Source organism: Dendrobates tinctorius, unplaced genomic scaffold (genome assembly GCF_039654945.1).
Source record: "Dendrobates tinctorius isolate UK_male_01 unplaced genomic scaffold, ASM3965494v1 ptg000009l, whole genome shotgun sequence".
NCBI lineage: Eukaryota > Metazoa > Chordata > Amphibia > Anura > Dendrobatidae > Dendrobates > Dendrobates tinctorius.
The window spans coordinates 23,260,052-23,286,295 of record NW_027361677.1 but is presented as its reverse complement, the minus strand read 5'-3'; the positions used below and the strand labels follow the sequence as shown (position 1 = coordinate 23,286,295).

At 46.2% G+C, this 26,244-nt stretch overlaps 1 protein-coding gene and 1 long non-coding RNA gene across 7 annotated transcripts in view; one reads left to right on the top strand and one right to left on the bottom strand.

The window, feature by feature from the left end:
- The window catches only part of LOC141097409 (uncharacterized), a 37,373-nt gene extending 28,030 nt beyond the window's left edge, over nucleotides 1–9,343 (top strand). The window contains exon 2 of the long non-coding RNA XR_012233955.1: nucleotides 8,360–9,343. This is a non-coding gene — a long non-coding RNA (uncharacterized lncRNA). The remainder of the gene's footprint in view (nucleotides 1–8,359) is intronic.
- Nucleotides 1–26,244, bottom strand: part of PMFBP1 (polyamine modulated factor 1 binding protein 1) — a 133,151-nt gene that overhangs the window by 106,303 nt on the left and 604 nt on the right. For 5 of the 6 annotated variants that reach the window (XM_073584471.1, XM_073584498.1, XM_073584483.1 and 2 more), the window contains exons 1-2: nucleotides 24,898–25,034; nucleotides 22,390–22,520 (exon numbers count right to left, since the gene is read on the bottom strand). In XM_073584471.1, coding sequence (XP_073440572.1) covers nucleotides 22,390–22,419 — 30 coding nt within the window. In that variant the 5' untranslated portion in view covers nucleotides 22,420–22,520; nucleotides 24,898–25,034. Of the gene's footprint in view, nucleotides 1–22,389; nucleotides 22,521–24,897; nucleotides 25,035–26,244 lie in introns of those variants that run through there. The other variant, XM_073584478.1, reaches the window with a different exon arrangement.

The window sequence follows — 26,244 nt, the reverse complement described above, 5'->3', positions numbered from 1 at the left end:
ATGAGTAAATAGGAGTATTCCAGCAGTTCTAACCTACTTTAACGTTTCGGCGATCACAGAAGGCAACATTCGTCCAGATCAGACTATTTTATTTTGGTTGTCAGATGCCTTTAACAAACCACAACTATGACCTGAATGATTGAGGCATAGCAGATGTTTGAGATTAACATTAAAATGAAGTGCTTTGCTTTTCGAGCTTACACCAAATCCTCCCCACCCCTTATACAGTATATAAAAAAAAAAAAAAAAAAAGAAAGAAAAAAAACACACTTATCCGGTTCAAAACAGAGCGAGGAAAGACAGACGCTGCTATCACGGTGCGGATCAATGAGCTAGCCGTAAAGGGAAGGCTGTATTGGCAAATCATTTTAAAGCCTCTCAATAACTGTCTGTTACCGTTCTGACTCGTACAACAACCCTCAGGACGAGACGTGGAAGAGATCATGTGCGGAAAACACAGGAGGATAATATTTTACTAATAAAACAGACATGTCTGCCTTACAAACCCCCCCCCCCCCCCCCCCCCGCTCTTCCAGCCCGAAAATTCCTTGCGGTTAAATACGTGGGTAACAAACAAAACATTTTGATGCATCTCCTGCAGGGATACACACACAAGTTAATAATGAACCGAATGTATCTTCAGTCAATACCTGTTTGCAAGGCTGATACTTTACAGATTGTGAATTTGAGGAGATATAGCCAATCTGATAAAAAAAAGGGGGCCGGGCGCACCCGCTTCCGTTCTTGAGGGTGGAAGGAAGAGCGACGTACCGACAGGGAGAAGTGAAAAAAATAAAATCATTATCTCTGTATGACCAGAAAAATCCATTGCAAAGACTTGAGTCATCTGTCTGTGAAATCTCACCATGTCACCAGATCTCATTAACTCCTTGGCAGAGGCAGGTACCTGAAAATATTAGTGCCTCAAACTCGTGTTGTGATTACGAAGGACAAGACAGAAGGGTGGAATGCTCATAATTATGGCGGCACACAGCGAGCGAAGGTCGCCTGACAAAGCGAGATGGCGGCATTCTTCTTGGGATCTGAAAGGAATATTCAGTCTCCATCTCCGCCGTACAATGCAGTCACATCCGAAGGCTGCAATTAACTGTACAGCTAGAAACAATTAACACACGGAATTAACACGCATGGAAAGAGCAATGGTGCCACATTACAGCCTTTTATTGCCTAAAGACAGAGAGCGCGGAGGATCGCTTGTCATCCATACAGCTCTTTACATGCCATTCTCTAATGTGAGGATAGGAAGACGCTCCACCACCTGGTCTGGTGTCTGCAAGCCAACCATCTTTAAAAGGGGGCTTCCAGTTTTGGAAAAACACCTTTACCCCGCTACAGGTTTTTTTATTATAAGACATGTGCTTTAATCACCATTCTGAGGTCCAGTGCAGAGTCTGACGTTCCTGGTCCAGTGCGGGGTCTCCAGCGACGCTCCAGGTCCAGTGCGGGGTCTCCAGCGACGCTCCAGGTCCAGTGCGGGGTCTCCAGCGACGCTCCAGGTCCAGTGCGGGGTCTCCAGCGACGCTCCAGGTCCAGTGCGGGGTCTCCAGCGACGCTCCAGGTCCAGTGCGGGGTCTCCAGCGACGCTCCAGGTCCAGTGCGGGGTCTCCAGCGACGCTCCAGGTCCAGTGCGGGGTCTCCAGCGACGCTCCAGGTCCAGTGCGGGGTCTCCAGCGACGCTCCAGGTCCAGTGCGGGGTCTCCAGCGACGCTCCAGGTCCAGTGCGGGGTCTCCAGCGACGCTCCAGGTCCAGTGCACAGTCTCCAGCGAAGCTCCAGGTCCAGTGCACAGTCTCCAGCGACGCTCCAGGTCCAGTGCACGGTCTCCAGCGATGCTCCAGAGCTGCTGACCACATCAACTGGTTGCAGCGCTGTCGAATTGATGTTAACAATGCAGATAATAACAGGGAACAGAGGTGGACCAACTGCATCAGAGGGACAGGGGTTTTCCGAAAGCTCAAAACCTCTTTAAAGGTTCAATAGAACTTTTCTGTGTACCATCTGTTAGGCGTCAGGTTCCTGCCTCTGCACAGGAGGAATCCCGATCCTTCCCTTCTGCGGTCTCCCATTCAGTCCCGAGCGCAGAGGAGGAAGCTCAGCAAAGCCATCAATCCCAGCGTCTTGCTCAGGCTAGTGCTGTCAGGTTGGTTGCTGCTGCCACCTCTGGTTCAGCTTTAGCAATCCGCACTAGCCAGCAGCGAGCAGCTCCAGAGGCTACGTCCTTTTTGCAGCCCGTGGAACGACCTCTCATTGAAGGTCGGAGGTCACATGCTCAGGTCCTCAAGCAGCTCGGATTGGACCCTCAGAAAGGTCCCGGAAGGACTCTGCTATGGAAGGCTTGCATGGCCGCTCGGCCATGCTCCAGTATAGACTCTTTATGCTATTTGTGTGAGTGATGATGGATGGATGAAACTGGTGACTGACTCATTATAACACCCCTCCCTTGGATACGCATATTTGTAGGGTTTAGAGTCAGCGCCTAGTAGTGGTATTGTCTATGCGCCACTGTGCACCCAGTTCTATGCACGACTCTTAGCGCCAGGTTGTGCCATCCAGCACAAGACACTATTGTACCGCATCTACTGCAGGGCCTGTCAGAGCGGCGCCGTGCGCACTTCTGTATTATTAAAGTGCGCTTTGCAGTCCTAAGTCTAGGCTGGTTAGTGACGTCCGCCAGTGCGGCACTGTATGCACTTTAGTGCGGTATCTCTTCAGTTAGTCCTCCCTGGCACCTCAGCTGCGGCGCCCAGTGCTGGTGAGTCTAGACCCTGTGTCTTGGGGCAGAGTCCTGTGACTTTACACCAGCGCTCACTTCGCCGAGCTCTGTGAGCTTAACAGGCTTCGGCATCTATATTCAGCGGTAGTGCGGCTCTGTGAAGAAACAGAGTCCGCCCCGTACACACCGGGTGACGTTAACCCGTGTGCGTTCATTTATTAAACCTCCAAATAGCGTCCGCCATTACCAAGCAGCAGTTACCATCTCTGCACGGTGGACCCTGGGCCGTGAATGCACACAAATACCTTCTCTTTATTATTTGGTGCGTTCCGCCAGCCCTTACCATTATCATGTCTATTTTACCAGAGATACAATGTTACCTGTTGCGCCTCTTGTGCGACTTTGAGATGTTCATTGAATGATTAGATAAGGATACTCCATTAGGCACAAGACCGATAACAGCTCATGTACCGCACCGAAGAGGAGCCCAAAATATTTTGCTACAACGGAGCAACTGTCCCCAAACACGAGAGAGGGTATTTAAGAGTGAATCGCCTAATCAGTAAAACCACAGACACATTTCTTTATATTTTGCTGGTAGATTTATTGTATTTTCTGTACATTATTTTTGGGGCAGACATCTTTCTCGAGGTTCTTTTAACAAGTCTTAGAGACGTGCTTTATAGCAGTGGTGGGGAACCTTAGGGCAGCCGGCCATTTACGGCCCTCGATGACCTTATATCCGGCCCCCGGGCAGATTTATAGGAGCTGCGGTACTTTGTGGGCCGACAGATGTATTTTGGTGGCGGCAACCCCATTAATTTCTTCTTGCTCTGAGCACGTGCACGCACTGTTCACTACTGAACGCTGAGGAGCATGCAATGAAAGAATATGTCCTGACACCAGAGCCAGCGTCAGGACGCACTTTGTGAGCAGAATTAGAGTGCAATATCCAAGGATGGTATAAAATATCCAAATGGCCCTTGGTAGAAAAAATGATTCCTCACCCAAACAAGTGTGGAGATATTCTATGGGAGAATGTTGTGAGCATGCTCTGTGAACAGGAGGAGGAGGTGAGCTGTGACATTACCTAATGTGAGTGGTGGATCCTGTGTTATCTACTGTATATAGAGGAGTTATCAGTCATTGTAAAGGAGGAGGTGAGCTGTGACATCACTTATTGTGAATGGTGATTCCTGTGTTATCTACTGTATATAGAGGTGTTATCAGTCATTGTACAGGAGGAGGTGAGCGGTGTCATCATCTATTGTGAACGGTGGATCCTGTGTTATCTACTGTATATAGAGGTGTTATCAGTCATTGTACAGGAGGTGAGCTGTGACATCACCTATTGTGAATGATAGATCCTGTGTTATCTACTGTATATCAGTCATTGTACAGGAGTTGGAGGTGAGCTATGATATCACCAACTGTAAATGATGGATCCTGTCTTATCTAATGTATACAGAGGTGTTATTCACCACGGTGCGGGAGGAGTTGAGCTGTGACATCACCTATTGTGGTTGGCAGATCCTGTGTTATCAGTCATTGTACAAGGAGGAGGAGGCGAGCTGTGACCTCTGTTGTAAATATTTCATTTTCTAAAGACTCATTCCCTATAAGAGAAATGCAGGCATGAGGAGACAAGTGTGAGTTCTGCAGTCAAACCTGTAAATACCTTCTAATGTTGGAGAGACAAAAATATACAGGGACATTAAAAAAAAAAAACCAACAATCTTTTAAATGGACTTTTATTATTGTCTCAGACTATAGAAATAAGCCATGTATAGTCCATTTACTTCAAGACAAAAGCATGTTCTAACTTATCTTAATGGATATTGGTTTATTATAAAAGGCATTACAAGACCAAAGCCATCGTCCTAGGCGTTCCTACCCTAGATAATGAAAACAAGTGGCCGTGAGAGTGAGGTTTTCTGTGCAGAATGACTTATTTCTCATTAGATACCATAGGAAATGATTGGTTTCCCGGTGATCTAGACTGCCCCTTTAAGAATCCTGAAATCCTGCAGTCTTCTTGCTCTTTTCACCATGATGCCAGAGTTATAAATGTCTCCGGGTGTATAAATAAGAGCGCGATCTACGTGCATGGGGTGTGCTCGGAGCTCTGTTGACACCTCCACACTCTATTTGGTACGTGAAATTGTGGAGCCAGACAGAATGGAGGTCTCGGGGGGGATCCGGGGCAGATATCTCGGCGTATGTAGTAGACGTACAACTCCTCCCCTAGCCGAGCATGCATCTTTGTATGGAGGCTTAGATGCAGAATACTTCAGGGCAGGCACGTGCCAAAACAGCCTGCCTTCTCCGGGACGGAGAGATTCAATAAAAAGCTTTTAAAGGCATATTTTTAAACTTGTAACAGGAAAGCTTTTCTGTGTTAAGACAATAATTCTTTTAACAGCATTGATCAAAATGTCATTCTTTTATGAGTGTACAATACCTTTTAATGGCATACAACAAGCCATTAAGGTTATACACCTCCGTAGCAGCGCGCAAGGCTTCCTGGAAAAATGGGCACGGCGGCCAAATTAGCTGGAATATTTAGATGCTCTTAATAGGTTAAGCTGCGATTCCAGCTGTAACTCATTCTCAGCCTCACCGTAGAAAATTAGATTTGGGGGGGGAAGGAGGGTTAAAAATAAATGAATAAAAACACCGTGGCTTATGGTGACTGGGGTCAGGTTCCCCGAGGCACAGCCTTCATCTAAATTTATCTTCAGAGGATTTAAAATCGTGCAATTTACTCCAGAAATAGTATTAAAAGGAAAGGAAAAAAACCCATAATACCTGCTCCAGTAAGTAGCTAACAGGCTGGATTTCCTAACAACGGCAGTGCGAGATCTATGCCCCCGACGTGATCCGGACGGCGTCTGTAGTCGAGCACCAAACTCAACAAGGTTGTTCAAGGGTGGAAGCTATGGAGCGGTACGAGAGGCACCAAGGAGGCGCAAATCTGTCTGTGTGGTGTCTTAGTGCGGATCTGGTCAGGGGAAGCGATCCCATGCTTAGTGATACATTGTGCAAATCCACCTTGGTCTCACTCTACACATAGGACACATCATTATTACAGTCTAATAAGTCAATTGTGTCCTCTTCTAAGTGTTCCCTGTAGGAGAACTCCACTCACTTCAAGAGTTGGGGCTTCATCAATGTCACAGCTCACCTCCTCCCCCTCCTGTACAATGACTGATAACACAGGATCCACCATTCCCAATATATCATGTCACAGCTCACCTCCTCTACTTCCTGTATAATGATAACAGGTGATAACACCTCTATATACAGTAGATAGCACAGGATCCACCATTCATAATAGGTGATAGTGTGGGGAAGGTGACTTGACAGGCAGACTTGATTGGAAGTAGGAATGAACGGTTGGTGCACTATGGACAGAGATTGACAAGGAAAGCAGGGTGATAGCTGGGAAAGACAGACAGGAGAGTGCAGTACCTAGAAATTACCACAAGATGGCAGGGGGGAGTAGTTCAGGACTCAACAGCAGCTTAGGGCTTGAGAAACGCTTAGTCATGGGGGGGAGGGAGATAATAACCTCAGGAGGGGAATTCCCGGTGAGAGAGGGGATAAATAGGACTGGTTGGGGTTCCAGGCAGGTTAATCCCCAGAGGAGCTCGGCAGAAGATGGAGAACAGTGAAGAGCTCGACTAGGGGACTGACAGACGGACTGCAGGACAGACGAGGCCCCGGGGGTACCGATTAGACGACGACCTCGGGCAGGTGAAGCGCTGGCGGTAGATTGGTCTAGGACAGCCCCAGCGAAAGATCCGCAAGGGACGTTACTTCGACTGAAGGAAAGGTGCAGGTACCCGGGCCTGGAGACGGAGAACTGTAAAGAACTGCGGTGTGTGGTTGTGGTCGTCAGGAGGACAACAAATAAAATCCGGAACTGTTGCAACTGAACTCTGCCTCTGTCTTGTCCTTGCTTCGCCTGGTGCGTGTGCCGTCCAGACGTGTTAAGCAGTGGACCACCCCCCAATCCGGCCCCCTACCACAATGTCACAGTTCACCTCCTCCTCCTCCTGTACAATGACTGATAACACCTCTATATACAGTAGATAACACAGGATCCACCATTCACAATAGGTGATGTCACTGCTCACCTTCTCCTCTTCCTGTGTGAGTGATATCTCTCTATACAGTAGATATATACAAGATCCATCATTCAAAATGGGTGATGTCGCAGCTCACTTCTTTTACAATGACTGATAACAACTCGATATACAGTAGATAACCTATGGTAAATGGTGGATCCTGTGTTATCTACTGTATGTATGTAGAGGTGTTATCAGTCATTGTACAGGAGGAGGTGAGCTGTGACATAACCTTTGTGAATGGTAGATCGTGTTATGTCAAAGCTCACCTCCTCCTCCTCCTGTACAATACTTTTAATGTATGCACCGTGTTAAAATACACTTAGACATCAAAAACAGGGGCAAAAGCATTGATAAATTCCCACCTTCGTATTTCTTTAAAGCCTTTGCATTACTGTGCTCACATTTGAGCATAAGAGCTACTGCCCTTCCCCGAGCAATAGGATGGGTTCTCAGATCCCAGCTATCAAAACTATTTAACAGTGGCCATAACATAGAAAAACTATTTTTTTTCTTAATTTTAGATACCATTTAAAGAGGTCATTTCACTGCATATTATTTTAATTTAAACAGTGTCTCCTCCAATTCTCAATGTTCCACTGATTGTAGAATAGTTTTTCTTTTACTTCTCAGCCCTTCCATTGCCCCGCGGTACTAATGGTGCAAATTATCCCTTCAATCAACTAGGCGTATACCAGAGAGTCTTTGTGGGTGTTTTTTCCCCCTCTGATGCTGGCCAATGAAAAACTAGCCACGCCCACAAAACTTCTGTGGTATACGCCCAGTTGCTTCAAGGGAAAATTTGCATAATTATTACCAGGGGGATTAACTTTGGACTGGAGGGGCACAAAAGAAAAAGGAAAACTGTTCCAGAATCAGTGGAGCAGCAGCAATTGGAGCAGGCACTCAGTTTAAAATAATAAAATCCAGTGATCGGTCCACTTTAAGGGATATTTACAGGTCTCCTGCTTCCTCATATGGAGGCAGAGTAAAAGGGGTGCAACCAAAGAGAAAGTCTGCATTTGGCGATGTATACCCAAAACAAACAATTATTAAAGGGGTTGTCCAGGATGATTATAAAAAGGTCTATTGAAATAGAAAATTGGAAGTCGGCCTGTTAATACGCATCATCATCATCATGGTGGCAAGGCCAAAATAATCACTTTCAATTTTTTTTTTTCTTCTTCAACCAATTATAAACTGAAAAGGTGAAACAACATCTAAAAATGATATCAGGTAGATAAATCTCATCTGACAACCCGACTCTAAAACAAATGGATATGTTCCACATTTCTGAAAATGGGTTCAGTCAAAAACATGGCGGCCCTGGCAGGCGGGGAGAGGAAACAAAGAAAAAAAAAAAGCCTGATGTTTCCTACACCGCGCAGGTAATGGCTATGGTTGTGCTCTTACAAAATAAACATCATTTGAAGAAATAATGCAGAATATTGGTACAAGCTCATCTGTTATTTGTATTTTTTTTAATTTTTTTTCAGCTTTCAAAGTTCTGAGCCTTTCGAAGCGAATGAATCCCCCGGAGAGACTCCATAATGTATCAGGCGCTGCTTTGCGAGACATAATGCAAATATGTAAGAAGACATTCCGTATAGCAACAGGGGCTAGGAGATATCAAAGATTTCGCCGGCATCAGCCAGAGGATTCAATTACAGCTGTGAAATGAATGTGGATCTCGGTTCCTGGACTCTAATGTGAACGGCACGAGAGGCTGTTACTGCGGCAGCTCCAATTTCCAGACATATAGCACCCCTGCTCTCGTAGAGCCGCTCTGGTAATTGCTGGAGGACGCGCTCTTCGGAATTATAATTGCCAGCCGTTGCACTCCCTTTCCCTTTGTGAGAAATTCTGGGCGTGCATAGGATATCCAAATAACAGCCCATCTCGACACCTTCCAGCCGCGGCACACTTCAATCTCTCGCATGAGTAATGAAACAGAAAGGGATACAAAGGCCTAACCTCCCGGCAAGCCCCGTTACCCATCCCCCCCAATGCATTATTTTAAAAAAATATATAAAATAAAAAATAAATAACTTATTCCGCACAAGTCAGATGTAAATGGAAGAAATGCATCACAATTTATACTGTCACCGCCAGCTCTCAAACAGACGGGGAATATAAATGAAGAACTTAACTGCTTGGGACTGGGTAAAAAAATAATCATTCCTGAGCTGAAATGCAATCATTGTGGGGAAGAGGGGGCATAAAAGAAGCCTGCTGTCTCTAGACATAGTCACCCACATTAGCTTAGCGGACGTGTCCTGCACCATGTTCCGATGTAGAGACACAGTAAATGAGACGTTGACTTATCCCGGATCCAAACCCTGTTGGGCCAAGTTCACACTAGGTTTTTTTTTTTGCTGTCTTTTTTAATGCAAATTTTCAGCTGCGTTTTACAGGACCAGCAAAGTCAGATATCTCATGCACACAGGATTTTGTGCTTTGCATCATCGGTTTTTTTTTTTGCATATTGGAGCACATCACTTGTTTCAGCGGTTTTTTCTTTGAAATGAATGGGTGGTTAAAAAAAAAAATGCACAAAAAAATGCAGGTATCAGGTTTTGCTGTGTTTTTTGGGCCAAAACCTGATTCTATAGAATAGGCCTTTCTTTTCCAATCACTAAACTTTACCAGCATGTCAAAACCGCAGCAAAAAATGCAAGAAAAAACAATGAAAACATGCTTTATCTGCAGCTGCTTTCCGGCCAAGAGATCAAGTTTTGATGCAAAACAAAAAGTTGAACAAACATCTAGTGTGAACTTACCCTTAGCAAACGCAAGGTGCACAAGGGAGAGGGGGAGATTGAATTGGTAGTAAAAACAAAATGTGAACAGATTATCAAAACTACTTGAGACAGGGGAATTAATGGGCCTACAGAAAAACAGCGCAAAGGGGATCAAAAAGATCAACATTTCATCTGCTGACCCCCAAACCCACAGGGTCCTGCGAGTTCTTGAGAGCAGAGGATACAAAAAAAAAAAAGTCAGCCGTCTTCTTACATCACGCTTTGAATGGATGCTATGCCCCCTCAATTTGGACCCTCCATCCATTTGAAGAGTTTGGATTTTTGGACACGGATTGGGAACAATGAGGAGCTACGCCTCTTCTGCTGCTGAAGTAGCCATCAAAGGATTTACTTGAAATACAGAACGTAATGGTGTCCAAGAAGAAGCCCCAAGGAGTGCGAGTCAAAGAGCAGAAGCGTGCCACCTATACCCAACGGCCCTCTCGGGGGCCATTCCTGTCCGACCCGCAATGAAGATCACATCTTCTATGCAACATATAAAGAACACATGTTGCCCCGCACCCACACTACGGCTGGAGCTATACAATGCTACTATAGTAAGGTTGTGACCATAATGGTGGTCTTTGAATCCCTGTGTCATGCACCGAGCCGGCCCTCCACTATGTAAGACACACAACTGCAACCTACAAATCCCGGAGAAGTCCCCAAAACCATTAAAAATGATGCAACTAACTTCCAAAGATTCAGGACCGCACTGCAAAAAAAAAAATGATGTTTCTCCAAACTACAACTGCTGACATTCACATAAGGTTTTTGTATTCTATATGGGGTGAGGTATAAAGCTGGCCCTACACATTAGATAGTCATCTCCTCCATACACACACAAACGGCCGGACAAAAGGATCGGCCACTGAAATTAGAAGAGTTCAACAATACACTTCAGCATAAATCAAAAACACTTGGTGGCAACAATTTAATGAGCTCCCCATTAAGAAGCGAACCAAAAAAATATATTAAAAAATATTTTTTATTTGCAAAATTAAATATATTAAAAGGACCACATGTCCATAATTCCATCAGAACATACCCTAGAAAGGGGTTAACAACAGGAAAAAAATTCTATAAGACATGCAATCTAAATCTGCAACGAAATCCTATTCATACATCAATATGCAATGTCTGCATATTAAGGGCAACTAGTGCTCGATATATAGCCCACAGTGGGCACAGTTTGCATAGAGTACTTATTAATGCTTTAAGCACCCTTATACTGTGCAGTCTAAGCCTGCAATGAATACCAAAAATATACAATGTCTCCCTATAAAGTGCGGCTAGTGCGTGACATATCACCCACAAGGGGAACTCCCTAGAATGAGAGTTAAACTATTACCTAATACAATGCTGGTGACCGGTCCTACTGTTGTCCCCTGCACCCCGACGCGCGTTTCGCCCTACTACTTTTCCAGGGGGAAGGATTTCATTGCAGATTTAGATTGCATGTCTTATAGGTGCTTAAATGCATTAATAGTACTGTATGAAATTATATATTTATTCCCCGATGAGGCCCTAATTTAGGGATAAAGAGGATTGCTGGTGAATATTATATACGAAGGTTATATAGGAAGGTTTGGGATTATAAACAAGATTATCTTGTGATAGATGCTTATATTGGCACTTATTAAATTGGCAATTTATTCCTTGTACACCTTTAAAAAATCTGTATCAATGAATTTTTTCCTGTTGTTAACCCCTTTCTAGGGTATGTTCTGATGGAATTATGGACATGTGGTCTTTTTAATATATTTAATTTTGCAAATAAAAAATATTTTTTAATATATTTTTTTGGTTCGCTTCTTAATGGTGAGGTAATTAAATTGTTGCCACCAAGTGTTTTTGAAATTATAATAGCCAGTTTCTTCTCTCCCCAAACATCATATGTCAGGGGAGAGTCGGGAGACCCCCATACACAGATCAATTTATCTATGGAGTCTGCGGGCCTCAAAGGGAGTTTGTCATCACGAAAATTACTTATACAGCCAAATGGGGGACTTACATGCATTGTCAGTGCGGGTGCACTCCTATTCCTTTCTCCTCCCTGGCCACTGGGGGTCCAACCGCTGAAACCTCCATCGATCTCAGGAACCGGGCTCTGCAGACCTCTATTTATATGGAGGTCGTACATACATACATCAGTTGTATGCGATCTATATGAATGATAAGCCCATAGAGAATGAATGGAACAGAGATGCTCAACCTCTGCTCCATCCTCAGGATTGGTGGGGAATAAGTCCCATACTGTGTACTTACCCTTTAATGGGTGGGACATTGGCTACAGGGTAGCTACCAATAGCTGGCACCAGAGTCCCTTTCCTTCCTCCTGGGTGGGAGCTAATCTGCATACATTTCTTCCTATGTAGTATGTCCTGTAAGACTCCCCGCACTAGCTAGATCTCCGCAAGGAGAACCAACACCTTCCAAGAACTGGGATTATAGTAAGGGGAAGGTAGAGGTTCAGAAAGGCCAATACCAAGAAAGACAAGAAACTGGCAAGTGACGTGCTACTGTTGGGCTCCGGTGACCAAGCGCTAAGCTCTGCTAAGCTCATACTCAGAGCGAGAATCGTGCTAAAATGACTTCGACGTGCCCCCGGATAGAACTACACGTGTGCAATCTCAAGCCGGCTCGTTGCCACCAAAACATTCATTACATGTTAATTTGGGGCTGGGATTTCTCTTCTGTTGCTTAATTACAGTATAAACCTGAGCTCCGAGTGGAAACAAATTGTGACATGTAATTATGAAGGAAATAAGTGGTTTTAACCAAACATGTAAATGACACAAAGATAATAGATTCCGAAGCTGAAATCCAGGGACACCGCTCAAATGTCACTGTACAATAATTATTCTTTTCCAGAGAGATTAAACTTGTTAATTGGAAACCATCGTGAATTGTAAATCACAGAATCATAAAAGGAGGACGGCAAATCAACGGCATTCACTAGTAATGAATGCTACCGCGCTTCTAGCAAATGGGCTTCGTTTTATGGTGTGCTCCTTCAAGACAATGGGGTTTGTTAAATGACATGGTGCAGCGAGTAATCAGGAGCCGTAACCCAAAGAGTCCTATTAGAGCATTTATATCTGTAAGATCGCAGCAATTTAATGCACAACGTGATGTGAAGCGCTAAACGATCGCCGATGGGTTTTCTGGTCGCTTAGTAGCCCATTTACACATGGCAACTCCGCTTCAGATGTGTCCCCAACTATCAGTATCAGACTGGGCTGTGCCATTGTTCTGGGCAGCACATTACACGTATAAACTGGATCATGCGCTGCCGAACATTTTTTCTTTTGGCAAACAAAAAGATTATTTCACCCAACAAATGAGTGTTTTACTAGTTCGTAAGATAATTGCTTTTTTTAGATTGTACAATTATCGTAAAAAGAAGTTCCTAGGAAAGCTTACGATAATCCTGCAATGTAAATGCGCCTCTAATCATTGAATTCCGGTTTCTCACTCAGTCCCATTGACACCAATGTATAACCTCCAGCCCCCCACCCCTGTTGTTTAAGATCCGGCCCCTCGCCCCCTTCCCCGGTGGATAAGCTCCAGCCCCTCATCCTCCATCCCACCTGGTTTATAACCTCCAGCCCCTCTTCACCCCCTCCTCCCCCGGTGTATAACTCCAGCCCCTCTTCACCCCATCATCCCCGGTGTATAGCACCTGGCCCTTCTTCACCCCCTCAACCCCCGGTGTATAGCATCCAGCCCCTCTTCACCCCCTGGTGTATAGCATTGGCTCCTATTCACCCCCTCAACCCCCGGTGTATAGCATCCAGCCCCTCTTCACCCCCTGGTGTATAGCATCCGGCTCCTCTTCACCCCTTCAACCCCCGGTGTATAGCATCCAGCCCCTCTTCACCCCCTCAATTCCCGGTGTATAGCATCTGGCCCCTCTTCACCCCCTCAACCTCCGGTGTATAGCATCCAGCCCCTCTTCACCCCCTGGTCTATAGCATCCGGCCCCTCTTCAACCCCTCAACCTCGGGTGTATAGCATCCAGCCCTCTTCACCCCCTGATCTATAGCATCCGGTCCCTCTTCAACCCCTGGTGTATAGCATCCGGCCCCTCTTCAACCTCCGGTGCATAGCATCCAGCCCCTCTTCAACCCCCGGTGTTTAGCATCTGGCCCCTCTTCTCCCATTCACCCCCGATGCATAGCATCCGGCCCCTCTTCACCCCTCAATACATAGCATCCAGCCCCTTTACACCCCTTCATGCATAGCATCCGGCCCCTCTTCACCCCCTGATGCATAGCATCTGGCCCCTTTACCCCCATTCATACATAGCATCCGGCCCCTCGCCCAATCCTCTCCCTAACATCAGTCTCGGACTTCACAAATGCTCTTCTGGATAAAAGGGGCAAAAATTCCCCAAGAAATGCTCCAAAATCTTGTAGAAAACCTTCCCAGAAGAGCCGAAGCTGTTACATCTGCAGAGGGGCGACTCTATATTAAGGTCTACTCCATAGAATGGGAAGTCAGAAAAACTCACACAGGTGTTGAATGTCCATGGACTGTACTTAGAGGTGAGGTTACCTTCAGCTAATGCTTAAATTTCAGGGTAAATGCTTTTAATATGACCCATAGGACAAGCATCAGGAAGGACATGACAACTCATCAGGTACAAGAATATACTGTGTATACACAGCCATGCACACACACACACAATGGGGGTACTTGTAAGACTAAGTGCTATGGAGGGGGCATAACGGACAGGAAATCACAATTCATGCACTTTATTGCCTAGAGTCTTCAAAGAAGAGAATAAACATAATAACCATTACGAGACATAAGTGACATTAAGATGTTCTCTGTACTGATTCTCGTGTCCTTGTACAATGCTTATTCTTCCATTAGCGGGTGCTACCATTCTCTCTAGACTTCAGATATTGGCGGCTTAGTAGCTCTACATGCCAGAGGGTGTAGCCCACTACTCATAAACCCAAAATAATAAAGGATGGACCCCTCTATAGCCTCCTTGTACCTGGTCTTGTGTGTTTCCTACACACAAGGTGTATCGCTACTTTCCGTCTGTGGGTGGCAAAATGTGCAGCATGTAACAACGGCGGCAAAGTGAATAAGATTTTAACAAGTTTTTTTTTTAATTTTACCATGGATTAAAAGCATAGGATGAAATCTGCAGCAAATCTGTGACAAAGTCTGCATGGAAAATGTGGAATTTGCAGTGACATCAGCAACAGATTTAGGAGTCCTGTGTGAGTCTACCCTAAAAGGGAGTCGGTTGATTTAGATTTTGCCAGGGTTGGATGACAACGAATGTTGTGTTACAGAAGAAGTCATGCAAATGTAAGGAGTCTGGCAAATAGACCCATCACACCCAGATAGGCTTTATCTGATATTCCAGCTCATCTCTTCACTTCTATCAATCCATATTTCTATAAATCCATACACTTTCTCATAATAACATATCTCATATCCATCTGGTGTACGTACGTCGGGCAAATAACACTGGGGAGCAAGACTCCGTCAGACCTGCTATATATAAAAGGGAGTCTATCGGCCCAAATTGACAGTATCAACTAAGCACAGAGGAAGAAGAGGAAGGGACTGAGAACAAAAAAAAGCAAAAAAAAAAAAAAAGGAGATTTAGAAAACAAAAAGGAGGCAGAAAAACAATAAGAAGAAGGAGACAGAAAAAAAAACAAAAAGGAGGCAGAAAACAAGAAGGAGATGGGGAAAAAAGGCGGAAAACATAAAAGATGAGAATAAGAGAAAGAAGAGAGGGGAAAAAAAAGTGTAAATTCCACCTTTAATGTTCTAATTGCTGCCTCCGTTCTGCAGAAACTGAAGTTTGTTCAAATATGCCAATTAGAGAGTGCACCCTGGGTGTAGCCAAGAAGGTCGGTGCACTGTTCTGTCCACTGCTTCTGCATCCCTCATTGGTGAATGACAGCATTGGCTTGCCTGAATTTCTCTGTAGACGGTGCTCACCAGCACTGTCAATCACCAGTAAAGAAGGCGAGGGACATGCAAAACCTGTGGGCGGGAAAATGCCATGATCTCTTGGCCACGCCCAGAGTGACACTAATTAGCATATTTGATTTAACTTCATATTTTGCAGAATCGGGACAGTGATTATATCACTAAAGGGGTGATTTTTTATAAGAGGTTATATCCCCTACAAGGCTGAGTGTTAAGTTTATATACTCTTAATTTGGGCCAATGACTCCCTTTTAGGACGGATTAAATCCTCACATAGATGGATTCTTGCAAACGTGTCTGAATTCTCAGCATATAACACTTTTCTTATCTCTCGCAGCCCTATTATGTGAAGCATTCAAGCCAGGTATATACAAGACGAAGCTAAACAACCATCAGCCTCACCACCAGATAATAAGAGACTGAAGATTGGGAAGGAGGAATGCAGGTCTGCATGTAAGAAACCGTATGGCTAACGCACACCAAGGAGTGATCTGACCAGTCATCCAGACCCAGGCATGCTCTGACTTGACCAAATTGATAAATGATCTTGTCATTTTTAACATATAGAAAACTATAAGGCCATCTAATGAGTAGCCTTAAACATAATGTGTGCTTTAAGATGCTTCCATCATGTACACATACATACAGATATAAAGAATAATGTAGGAAATTATTTCAGATATTAAAAGGGTTTTAAAAATGCAAATGGGGTCCACAAATAGTGTAAACATTCTACAAGCCCATCACACGTATACCCGGCCTTACAGAACATGTTTTCCACACTAGTGGGAAGGTGCACGGCTGTAGTAATTAGCAGCCTGTGTGAGATAACGGCACCAGTGATCTCAGCCGTGAGACCGAGGAAGACTAAGGTATAGTCTAGACAGTTGGCCCACTGCTGAAATGACTGCAAAATTATACAGGAAAAAAAAAAGTAAAATGTGCATTTTTTGTAAAATTACAGCTAAAGCACTAATTGATTGCACAATGTGAATGGACTCTGAAAACCACATGCACTGCTGAGCGATCTGATAAGGACAACGTTTGGTCACCACTGTGATAGATGATTCCAGGATTTTAACATTGTTACTGTATCTTTGGAATAGAATTGTGGGACCCGACTTTTCACATCCTCACCGATCAGTGATTGTAGGCGACTCTTCATATCCTCACCCATCAGTGATTGTAGGCGACTCTTCATATCCTCACCCATCAGTGATTGTAGGCGACTCTTCATATCCTCACCCATCAGTGATTGTAGGCGACTCTTCATATCCTCACCCATCAGTGATTGTAGGCGACTCTTCATATCCTCACCCATCAGTGATTGTAGGCGACTCTTCATATCCTCACCCATCAGTGATTGTAGGCGACTCTTCATATCCTCACCCATCAGTGATTGTAGGCGACTCTTCATATCCTCACCCATCAGTGATTGTAGGCGACTCTTCATATCCTCACCCATCAGTGATTGTAGGCGACTCTTCATATCCTCACCCATCAGTGATTGTAGGCGACTCTTCATATCCTCACCCATCAGTGATTGTAGGCGACTCTTCATATCCTCACCCATCAGTGATTGTAGGCGACTCTTCATATCCTCACCCATCAGTGATTGTAGGCGACTCTTCATATCCTCACCCATCAGTGATTGTAGGCGACTCTTCATATCCTCACCCATCAGTGATTGTAGGCGACTCTTCATATCCTCACCCATCAGTGATTGTAGGCGACTCTTCATATCCTCACCCATCAGTGATTGTAGGCGACTCTTCATATCCTCACCCATCAGTGATTGTAGGCGACTCTTCATATCCTCACCCATCAGTGATTGTAGGCGACTCTTCATATCCTCACCCATCAGTGATTGTAGGCGACTCTTCATATCCTCACCCATCAGTGATTGTAGGCGACTCTTCATATCCTCACCCATCAGTGATTGTAGGCGACTCTTCATATCCTCACCCATCAGTGATTGTAGGCGACTCTTCATATCCTCACCCATCAGTGATTGTAGGCGACTCTTCATATCCTCACCCATCAGTGATTGTAGGCGACTCTTCATATCCTCACCCATCAGTGATTGTAGGCGACTCTTCATATCCTCACCCATCAGTGATTGTAGGCGACTCTTCATATCCTCACCCATCAGTGATTGTAGGCGACTCTTCATATCCTCACCCATCAGTGATTGTAGGCGACTCTTCATATCCTCACCCATCAGTGATTGTAGGCGACTCTTCATATCCTCACCCATCAGTGATTGTAGGCGACTCTTCATATCCTCACCCATCAGTGATTGTAGGCGACTCTTCATATCCTCACCCATCAGTGATTGTAGGCGACTCTTCATATCCTCACCCATCAGTGATTGTAGGCGACTCTTCATATCCTCACCCATCAGTGATTGTAGGCGACTCTTCATATCCTCACCCATCAGTGATTGTAGGCGACTCTTCATATCCTCACCCATCAGTGATTGTAGGCGACTCTTCATATCCTCACCCATCAGTGATTGTAGGCGACTCTTCATATCCTCACCCATCAGTGATTGTAGGCGACTCTTCATATCCTCACCCATCAGTGATTGTAGGCGACTCTTCATATCCTCACCCATCAGTGATTGTAGGCGACTCTTCATATCCTCACCCATCAGTGATTGTAGGCGACTCTTCATATCCTCACCCATCAGTGATTGTAGGCGACTCTTCATATCCTCACCCATCAGTGATTGTAGGCGACTCTTCAAAGCCTCACCGATCAGTGATTGTAGGCGACTCTTCAAAGCCTCACCGATCAGTGATTGTAGGCGACTCTTCAAAGCCTCACCGATCAGTGATTGTAGGCGACTCTTCAAAGCCTCACCGATCAGTGATTGTAGGCGACTCTTCAAAGCCTCACCGATCAGTGATTGTAGGCGACTCTTCAAAGCCTCACCGATCAGTGATTGTAGGCGACTCTTCAAAGCCTCACCGATCAGTGATTGTAGGCGACTCTTCAAAGCCTCACCGATCAGTGATTGTAGGCGACTCTTCAAAGCCTCACCGATCAGTGATTGTAGGCGACTCTTCAAAGCCTCACCCATCAGTGATTGTAGGCGACTCTTCAAAGCCTCACCCATCAGTGATTGTAGGCGACTCTTCAAAGCCTCACCCATCAGTGATTGTAGGCGACTCTTCAAAGCCTCACCCATCAGTGATTGTAGGCGACTCTTCAAAGCCTCACCCATCAGTGATTGTAGGCGACTCTTCAAAGCCTCACCCATCAGTGATTGTAGGCGACTCTTCAAAGCCTCACCCATCAGTGATTGTAGGCGACTCTTCAAAGCCTCACCCATCAGTGATTGTAGGCGACTCTTCAAAGCCTCACCCATCAGTGATTGTAGGCGACTCTTCAAAGCCTCACCCATCAGTGATTGTAGGCGACTCTTCATAGCCTCACCCATCAGTGATTGTAGGCGACTCTTCAAAGCCTCACCCATCAGTGATTGTAGGCGACTCTTCAAAGCCTCACCCATCAGTGATTGTAGGCGACTCTTCATAGCCTCACCCATCAGTGATTGTAGGCGACTCTTCATAGCCTCACCCATCAGTGATTGTAGGCGACTCTTCATAGCCTCACCCATCAGTGATTGTAGGCGACTCTTCATAGCCTCACCCATCAGTGATTGTAGGCGACTCTTCATAGCCTCACCCATCAGTGATTGTAGGCGACTCTTCATAGCCTCACCCATCAGTGATTGTAGGCGACTCTTCATAGCCTCACCCATCAGTGATTGTAGGCGACTCTTCATAGCCTCACCCATCAGTGATTGTAGGCGACTCTTCATAGCCTCACCCATCAGTGATTGTAGGCGACTCTTCATAGCCTCACCGATCAGTGATTGTAGGCGACTCTTCATAGCCTCACCGATCAGTGATTGTAGGCGACTCTTCATATCCTCACCGATCAGTGATTGTAGGCGACTCTTCATATCCTCACCGATCAGTGATTGTAGGCGACTCTTCATAGCCTCACCGATCAGTGATTGTAGGCGACTCTTCATAGCCTCACCGATCAGTGATTGTAGGCGACTCTTCATAGCCTCACCGATCAGTGAATGTAGGCGACTCTTCATATCCTCACCGATCAGTGATTGTAGGCGACTCTTCATATCCTCACCGATCAGTGATTGTAGGCGACTCTTCATATCCTCACCGATCAGTGATTGTAGGCGACTCTTCATAGCCTCACCGATCAGTGAATGTAGGCGACTCTTCATATCCTCACCGATCAGTGATTGTAGGCGACTCTTCATAGCCTCACCGATCAGTGATTGTAGGCGACTCTTCATAGCCTCACCGATCAGTGATTGTAGGCGACTCTTCATAGCCTCACCGATCAGTGATTGTAGGCGACTCTTCATAGCCTCACCGATCAGTGAATGTAGGCGACTCTTCATATCCTCACCGATCAGTGATTGTAGGCGACTCTTCATATCCTCACCGATCAGTGATTGTAGGCGACTCTTCATATCCTCACCCATCAGTGATTGTAGGCGACTCTTCATATCCTCACCGATCAGTGATTGTAGGCGACTCTTCATATCCTCAACGATCAGTGATTGTAGGCGACTCTTCATATCCTCAACGATCAGTGATTGTAGGCGACTCTTCATATCCTCAACGATCAGTGATTGTAGGCGACTCTTCATATCCTCAACGATCAGTGATTGTAGGCGACTCTTCATATCCTCAACGATCAGTGATTGTAGGCGACTCTTCATATCCTCACCGATCAGTGATTGTAGGCGACTCTTCACTTCCTCCCTGATCAGTGATTGTAGGCGACTCTTCATATCCTCACCGATCAGTGATTGTAGGCGACTCTTCATATCCTCACCGATCAGTGAATGTAGGCGACTCTTCATATCCTCACCGATCAGTGAATGTAGGCGACTCTTCATATCCTCACCGATCAGTGATTGTAGGCGACTCTTCATATCCTCACCGATCAGTGATTACAGGAGCCGGTAAGTGGCCCAGTGCCATGCATAGTGTGGTAGCTATGAGTGGTACTGCAATCTCACTTACATTCAATCGTATGGGATAGAACTTGAGTTGTGCTACTTCACAACACACATATTGCGCAGGCGCCATCACTCCTGGGTGGATGGATAGCGCGGCTCTTACAACCTCATTACGATGCTACTGTGGAATAATGGTGCCTGCACGACATGTTGGCCGAGGTAGGAGATCACAGAGAAGAATGAGCGGTTAGTTGCTGTACAGTGCTGGTGGTGAAAGTGGCAGGAAACCTGTAAATGCAGACCAACACCCGACACTTGCAAGCTCATTTGCATAAGAATACGCCAATGGATTTACAAGACAACAGCATCACAGATTTGTAATATAAAGGTATGGAAGTCACCATCATTACAGGTACTTTACTGTGCGGATGTCACTTTGGAGGCCTAAAAACCTGCTGATCAGTCCCCTTTAAACGACCTAGGCTGACATGAGTACTAGGATTACGATAAATCAATAAAGCTGATTAATGCAGCAACTTGTAGAGGCGCAGCACATCGCTCAGCACTACATACACAATGTAATGTAAAAAGTGTATTTGATAATCAATCAAACCCAAGAATCACATCACACGAAGATGATAGAAAAGTAGAATACAGCAACGTTTCAAGTGTTGTGACCTTTGTCAGCCATGAAAAGGCTGAAAGAGGTAGGATCACTCGTCAGTCCATAGACGGGGCTGTATTCCCCTATAGGACACCGGTTGGAGAGGCAGTAACAGATGTGACATATTCCACACTATCTTTCTGGTAGAACACAACCCCAGACTGTGGAATCTCTTCTCTCAACCTTCTTCTGCGTTATAAACAGGGCTGTGGAGTCGGAGTCGGTGCTCATTTTGGTGGAGTCGGAGTCGGTATAAAATGGACCGACTCCTAAAATATATAATAAATTGGGTACAGTAATTCAATGCAGGATGTGCTGAATATTTTTTCATAGGAGTTTGGGAAAGTTATGAAATGTCCTATAAATGGCTGTTATATTCCTGATCTAAGGCTACATTCACACACAGCATTTTTCCTGTGTTTTTTGAGGATACGTTTTTCAGCTGCAAAAGATGACCATCTTTTTAAAAAACTGCATCACCTGAAAGGTTTTTGAGATCATAGATAATGTTACTCAATAGCAAAAGCAGATTAGAAATCTGCTCTATCTATCCATTTATCCATATCTGTCTATCCATATCGTATCTGTACCAAAAAGAATGAAAACCGGGTAGTACACCAATATATATTCTGTTCTATCTAAATATCTTGATTATTGGATCATAAAAATGATTAAATGTCTGAGGTTCACATTGTACTACAATAAATTTTTCACTTAAATATAAGCAATATGTGTGGGAGTCGGAGTCGTGGAGTCGGAGTTGGAGTCGGTGTAAGGGAAATTGAGGAGTCGGAGTCGCAGGTTTGGCTTACCGACTCCACAGCCCTGGTTATAAAGGGTAAGACACCCACAACATTGCTGAATTTTACTTTCCTATAATCTGGAAAACTTAGAATTTGAATGAATAACAACCAAATTTAAGTGCTGTGCTGCATATTCAGTGCCGCGCCTCTATAAGCTGCTACAGCATCGTTTTCCAGGGAACGTGCACCCGGGACGAACCATCCATTTACTGACAGCATGGCTGCCAGCACTTTGCCGATTAATAACACAAGCCCCTGGTAGGTGGGCACATCATGTACTGACCTGTAAGTCATCGTCTCTGCCGATCTCCATGATGTTCTTCTTCACAACCAGTAATCAATGCAGCGGCGAATAAAATATTCCTTGGTCGTGGACCGAATTCTGGCTTTTCAGAGATATGGACTGGTCATTGGCTGAAAAATTAGAAAGATATGCGTTTCACAGACATGACTTACAGAGAACTTTTCTGGCATTTCTATTCTGAACTAAAAAGTAAAAAATATACTGCAAATAATGCATAAAGGTAATAATAATAATGGTATTTAGTAAACATAATTTTGATCAAAATAATGTACAAGCCATCCCGCCACGTCACGGCAACCCTTGTGGGACAGTCCCTACTCTAGTATTTAAAACCTTTTCACTTGCCAAGTGGCGTGAATGTGAATAAGGGTCGAGCGGCTGAACCACTAGTAACAGCTTAGGCCAGACTGGATGGCTTTCCCAGCTCAGAAAGAGTTTAGTTCAGGATATTTGTGTTTTGTTTTCTCTGGTTAATGGTCATGTGTTAATATGCACTTACATTGTGCATACACATTAACTTACTTTTCTCAGTTCAGATTTGGTTTTTTTTTGGCTTTTTTTTTTGGCATTTCTATTAGTAGTGTGACCTAGCCACTTATGTAACTACGCACCACATCATACAGCGGATCTGCGTGGCAACGGACTGATTCTATGGAGGACTGACTATCATCAGATTCTGTTTCAATGGGATTCTGCCCCATTTATGATAACCATATTCCTCTGTCAGACCTCCGCTTTTGCAACAATGGGACTCGTTATGTCATGAGACCGGTGTTCTCCTAACCTAAAAATTAAGGTACATAATGAATTAAGGGATCCATAGTCCAGGAATGGGTGCCACCCGGGAAATAGAAGATACATATTGGAGAAGAAACCTTCAGGCACAATTTGTAACTTTGCTGTAGCGGTATATTTAATAGGCAGTGGAGACAGAATAGAGCGCGTCCTGTCTCAGCAGGGGACACTGCAGACCCTCCCACAGCGCGCTTCTATCCAGATGATAAAACCTTGAGAGAGGCCAGTGGGCCGAAACGCTGGGTTTCATATTCTGTCCCAACCTTCTAATAAATATACCGCTACAGCAAAATTACAAATTGTGCCTAAACAGACATGCGAGGACAACTATATCAGATGAAAGGAAGAATACAAAAAAAAGGATAAAGTGAAATGTCCGTCTTTCTTGTCACCCCTAAAAATTAAGGGGCCTGGCTGCACAAAAAGTCAGAGCAGTCTGGTGCACAGTTCCATTGACTCATCTGCATTCTAGAGAAGTGAAGCAGCCGGGTCCATGACACAGACCAGACTAGTGCATGCTGCCATCAGTCAATATGGGGAGACATCAGTTTTTTCTACGTACAAGAAAACAAAAAAGGACAGAATTTCATCAGTTTTGGTCTTTTTTTGACTGATGAGGGATTAAAAAAAAAAAAAAAATGTTTCGCCACCTTCACCTCTGTCAGTGATAATGGATGCCATCTGAGTGGGGTCCCATTTTTTTCACAGACCCACTGACTTGCATTTCCGATTTTGAGACGACACTTGGATCACTGTGGAGATGCCCCGGTGCACGGACCGCTCAGGAGTTCTGATATGTGAACAGCCCCATAGATACGAGTGCCATCAGTGGGGGAAAAAAACGGATAACACTCGCACGTGAAAAAACGACGTGCGCCTGAGCCTTAAGTGTAATTACATCCTATAGTCTCAATTAAATGGCTGCAATGTGGGTGGCTTTTAAGCACCAAAATCACGGCCTGACAGCCAGTTTTATGACCAAAACTTCCAGTATTATGGGAACAGAAGTGGACAAAAACAGGAAAGGGCCCCTGTGCGACAACAACATAGGGGCCAATACAGTGTCTGTGACAAGGAGCCCCCTTACACCGCAATGTGTCCACCCCTGCAGGGAGCAGACTGGGACTGGCAGCCATAACACGGATACTAACCTGAGCCTGCACCACTGCCATATGACCCTCACGACAGAGCAGACACGTGACTCTAAAGCGCCACACGTAGTACAGGGCAGTAGTGACTTCGTGTGCCACCAAACCACCTCCTCTGCAGTTCTGCTAGAGGGGCGAAAGGCGGTGCCCACCCTACCTGTGAATTGGTGCCCCCGTGCTCCATACATAGAGCAGGCACCCAGGTCAAACCGCTACAGACACTGCGCTAATCACAGTTTAACCTCTTAGATGCCACCGCCAATAGTGACAGCGACATTTAAGAGACCGGGAGTAGTTGTCCTTCGTGCAAAATGATGGATATGGCAGTTGGGGGCTACGAACCCCCCTCTTCCCGCCATGTTCGGCCACCTATGGGGCACATAACATTTGGCATTGCTAAAGGTTCAGTCAAGAGTTTACACGCCATTTATTGGCACTTGTTGCATTACTATGGCAATAAATACACACGGTCCCCAAAACTGCAGCCCCCCTGGAAGGAGGGCAGAGATACAGAGCCCGTCACCGCACACACAGAGCCTCTCACCGTCCCTGCAGGCGGCAGCTGCTGCACGCTCTCCTCAGCTCCTCACCGCAGCGCATCCTAACCCGCTACACAGCCCGCTGCGGGAAACTGACAGCAAAACTCTCCAATCGCCTGCCACTGCTCCGGCCTCACTGGCCAATCACAAATCACTTCCACTTTCCCACTTCCGGTGGTAGGGTGAAAAGTCTGGTCGCCTAGGAAACGGCTTCTTACAGTTACCGGCCCGAGGAGTGAGACTGGCCAATGGAAAAGTAGTATTCGCTGAGTGACAGGAATGCCAACCAATGAGAAGTAAGCAAAAGAAGGTTGGTGGAGAGAGAATGAAAGCGTCGCACTGTTGTCAGGGAAACGCTCACACAGCTACACTGCTGTAAACGGTTGATGAGGAAGGAGGTGAAAGTCAGTGAATGACTGAGATACATACACAGCAGGGGGGACTGTGCACAGGCCGGAAAGATTTCACAGTGACACAAGCCGTTTACCAAAACATATTCCAGAATCTCATACAATTCTACAATCAATGTGAGCAGAGCCGGCATCAGCGCCCGGTGCACACAGGCAGGGGCCGGCGTCAGCGCTCGATGCACCCAGGGGCCGGCGTCAGCGCCCGATGCACCCAGGCGAGGGCCGGCGTCAGCACCCGATGCACCCGGGCGAGGGCCGGCGTCAGCACCCGATGCACCCGGGCGAGGGCCGGCGTCAGCACCCGATGCACCCGGGCGAGGGCCGGCGTCAGCACCCGATGCACCCGGGCGAGGGCCGGCGTCAGCACCCGGGCGAGGGTCGGCATCAGCGCCCGGTGCACCCAGGCAGGGGCCAGCGTCAACACCCGATGCATCGGGCGAGGGCCAGCATCAGCACCCGATGCACCCAGGCAGGGGCCGGCGTCAGCACCCGATGCACCCGGGGGCGAGGGTCGGCGTCAGCGCCCGGTGCACCCAGGCAGGGGCCAGCGTCAACACCCGATGCATCGGGCGAGGGCCAGCATCAGCGCCCGATGCACCCAGGCAGGGGCCGGCGTCAGCACCCGATGCACCGGGCGAGGGCCGGCGTCAGCACCCGATGCACCGGGCGAGGGCCGGCGTCAGCACCCGATGCACCGGGCGAGGGCCGGCGTCAGCACCCGATGCACCGGGCGAGGGCCGGCGTCAGCACCCGATTCACCCGGGCGAGGGCCAGCGTCAGCACCCGATGCACCGGGCGAAGGCCGGCATCAGCACCCGATGCACCGGGCGAAGGCCGGCATCAGCACCCGATGCAACCGGGCGAGGGCCGGCATCAGCACCCGATGCACCGGGCGAGGGTCGGCGTCAGCGCCCGGTGCACCCAGGCAGGGGCCAGCGTCAA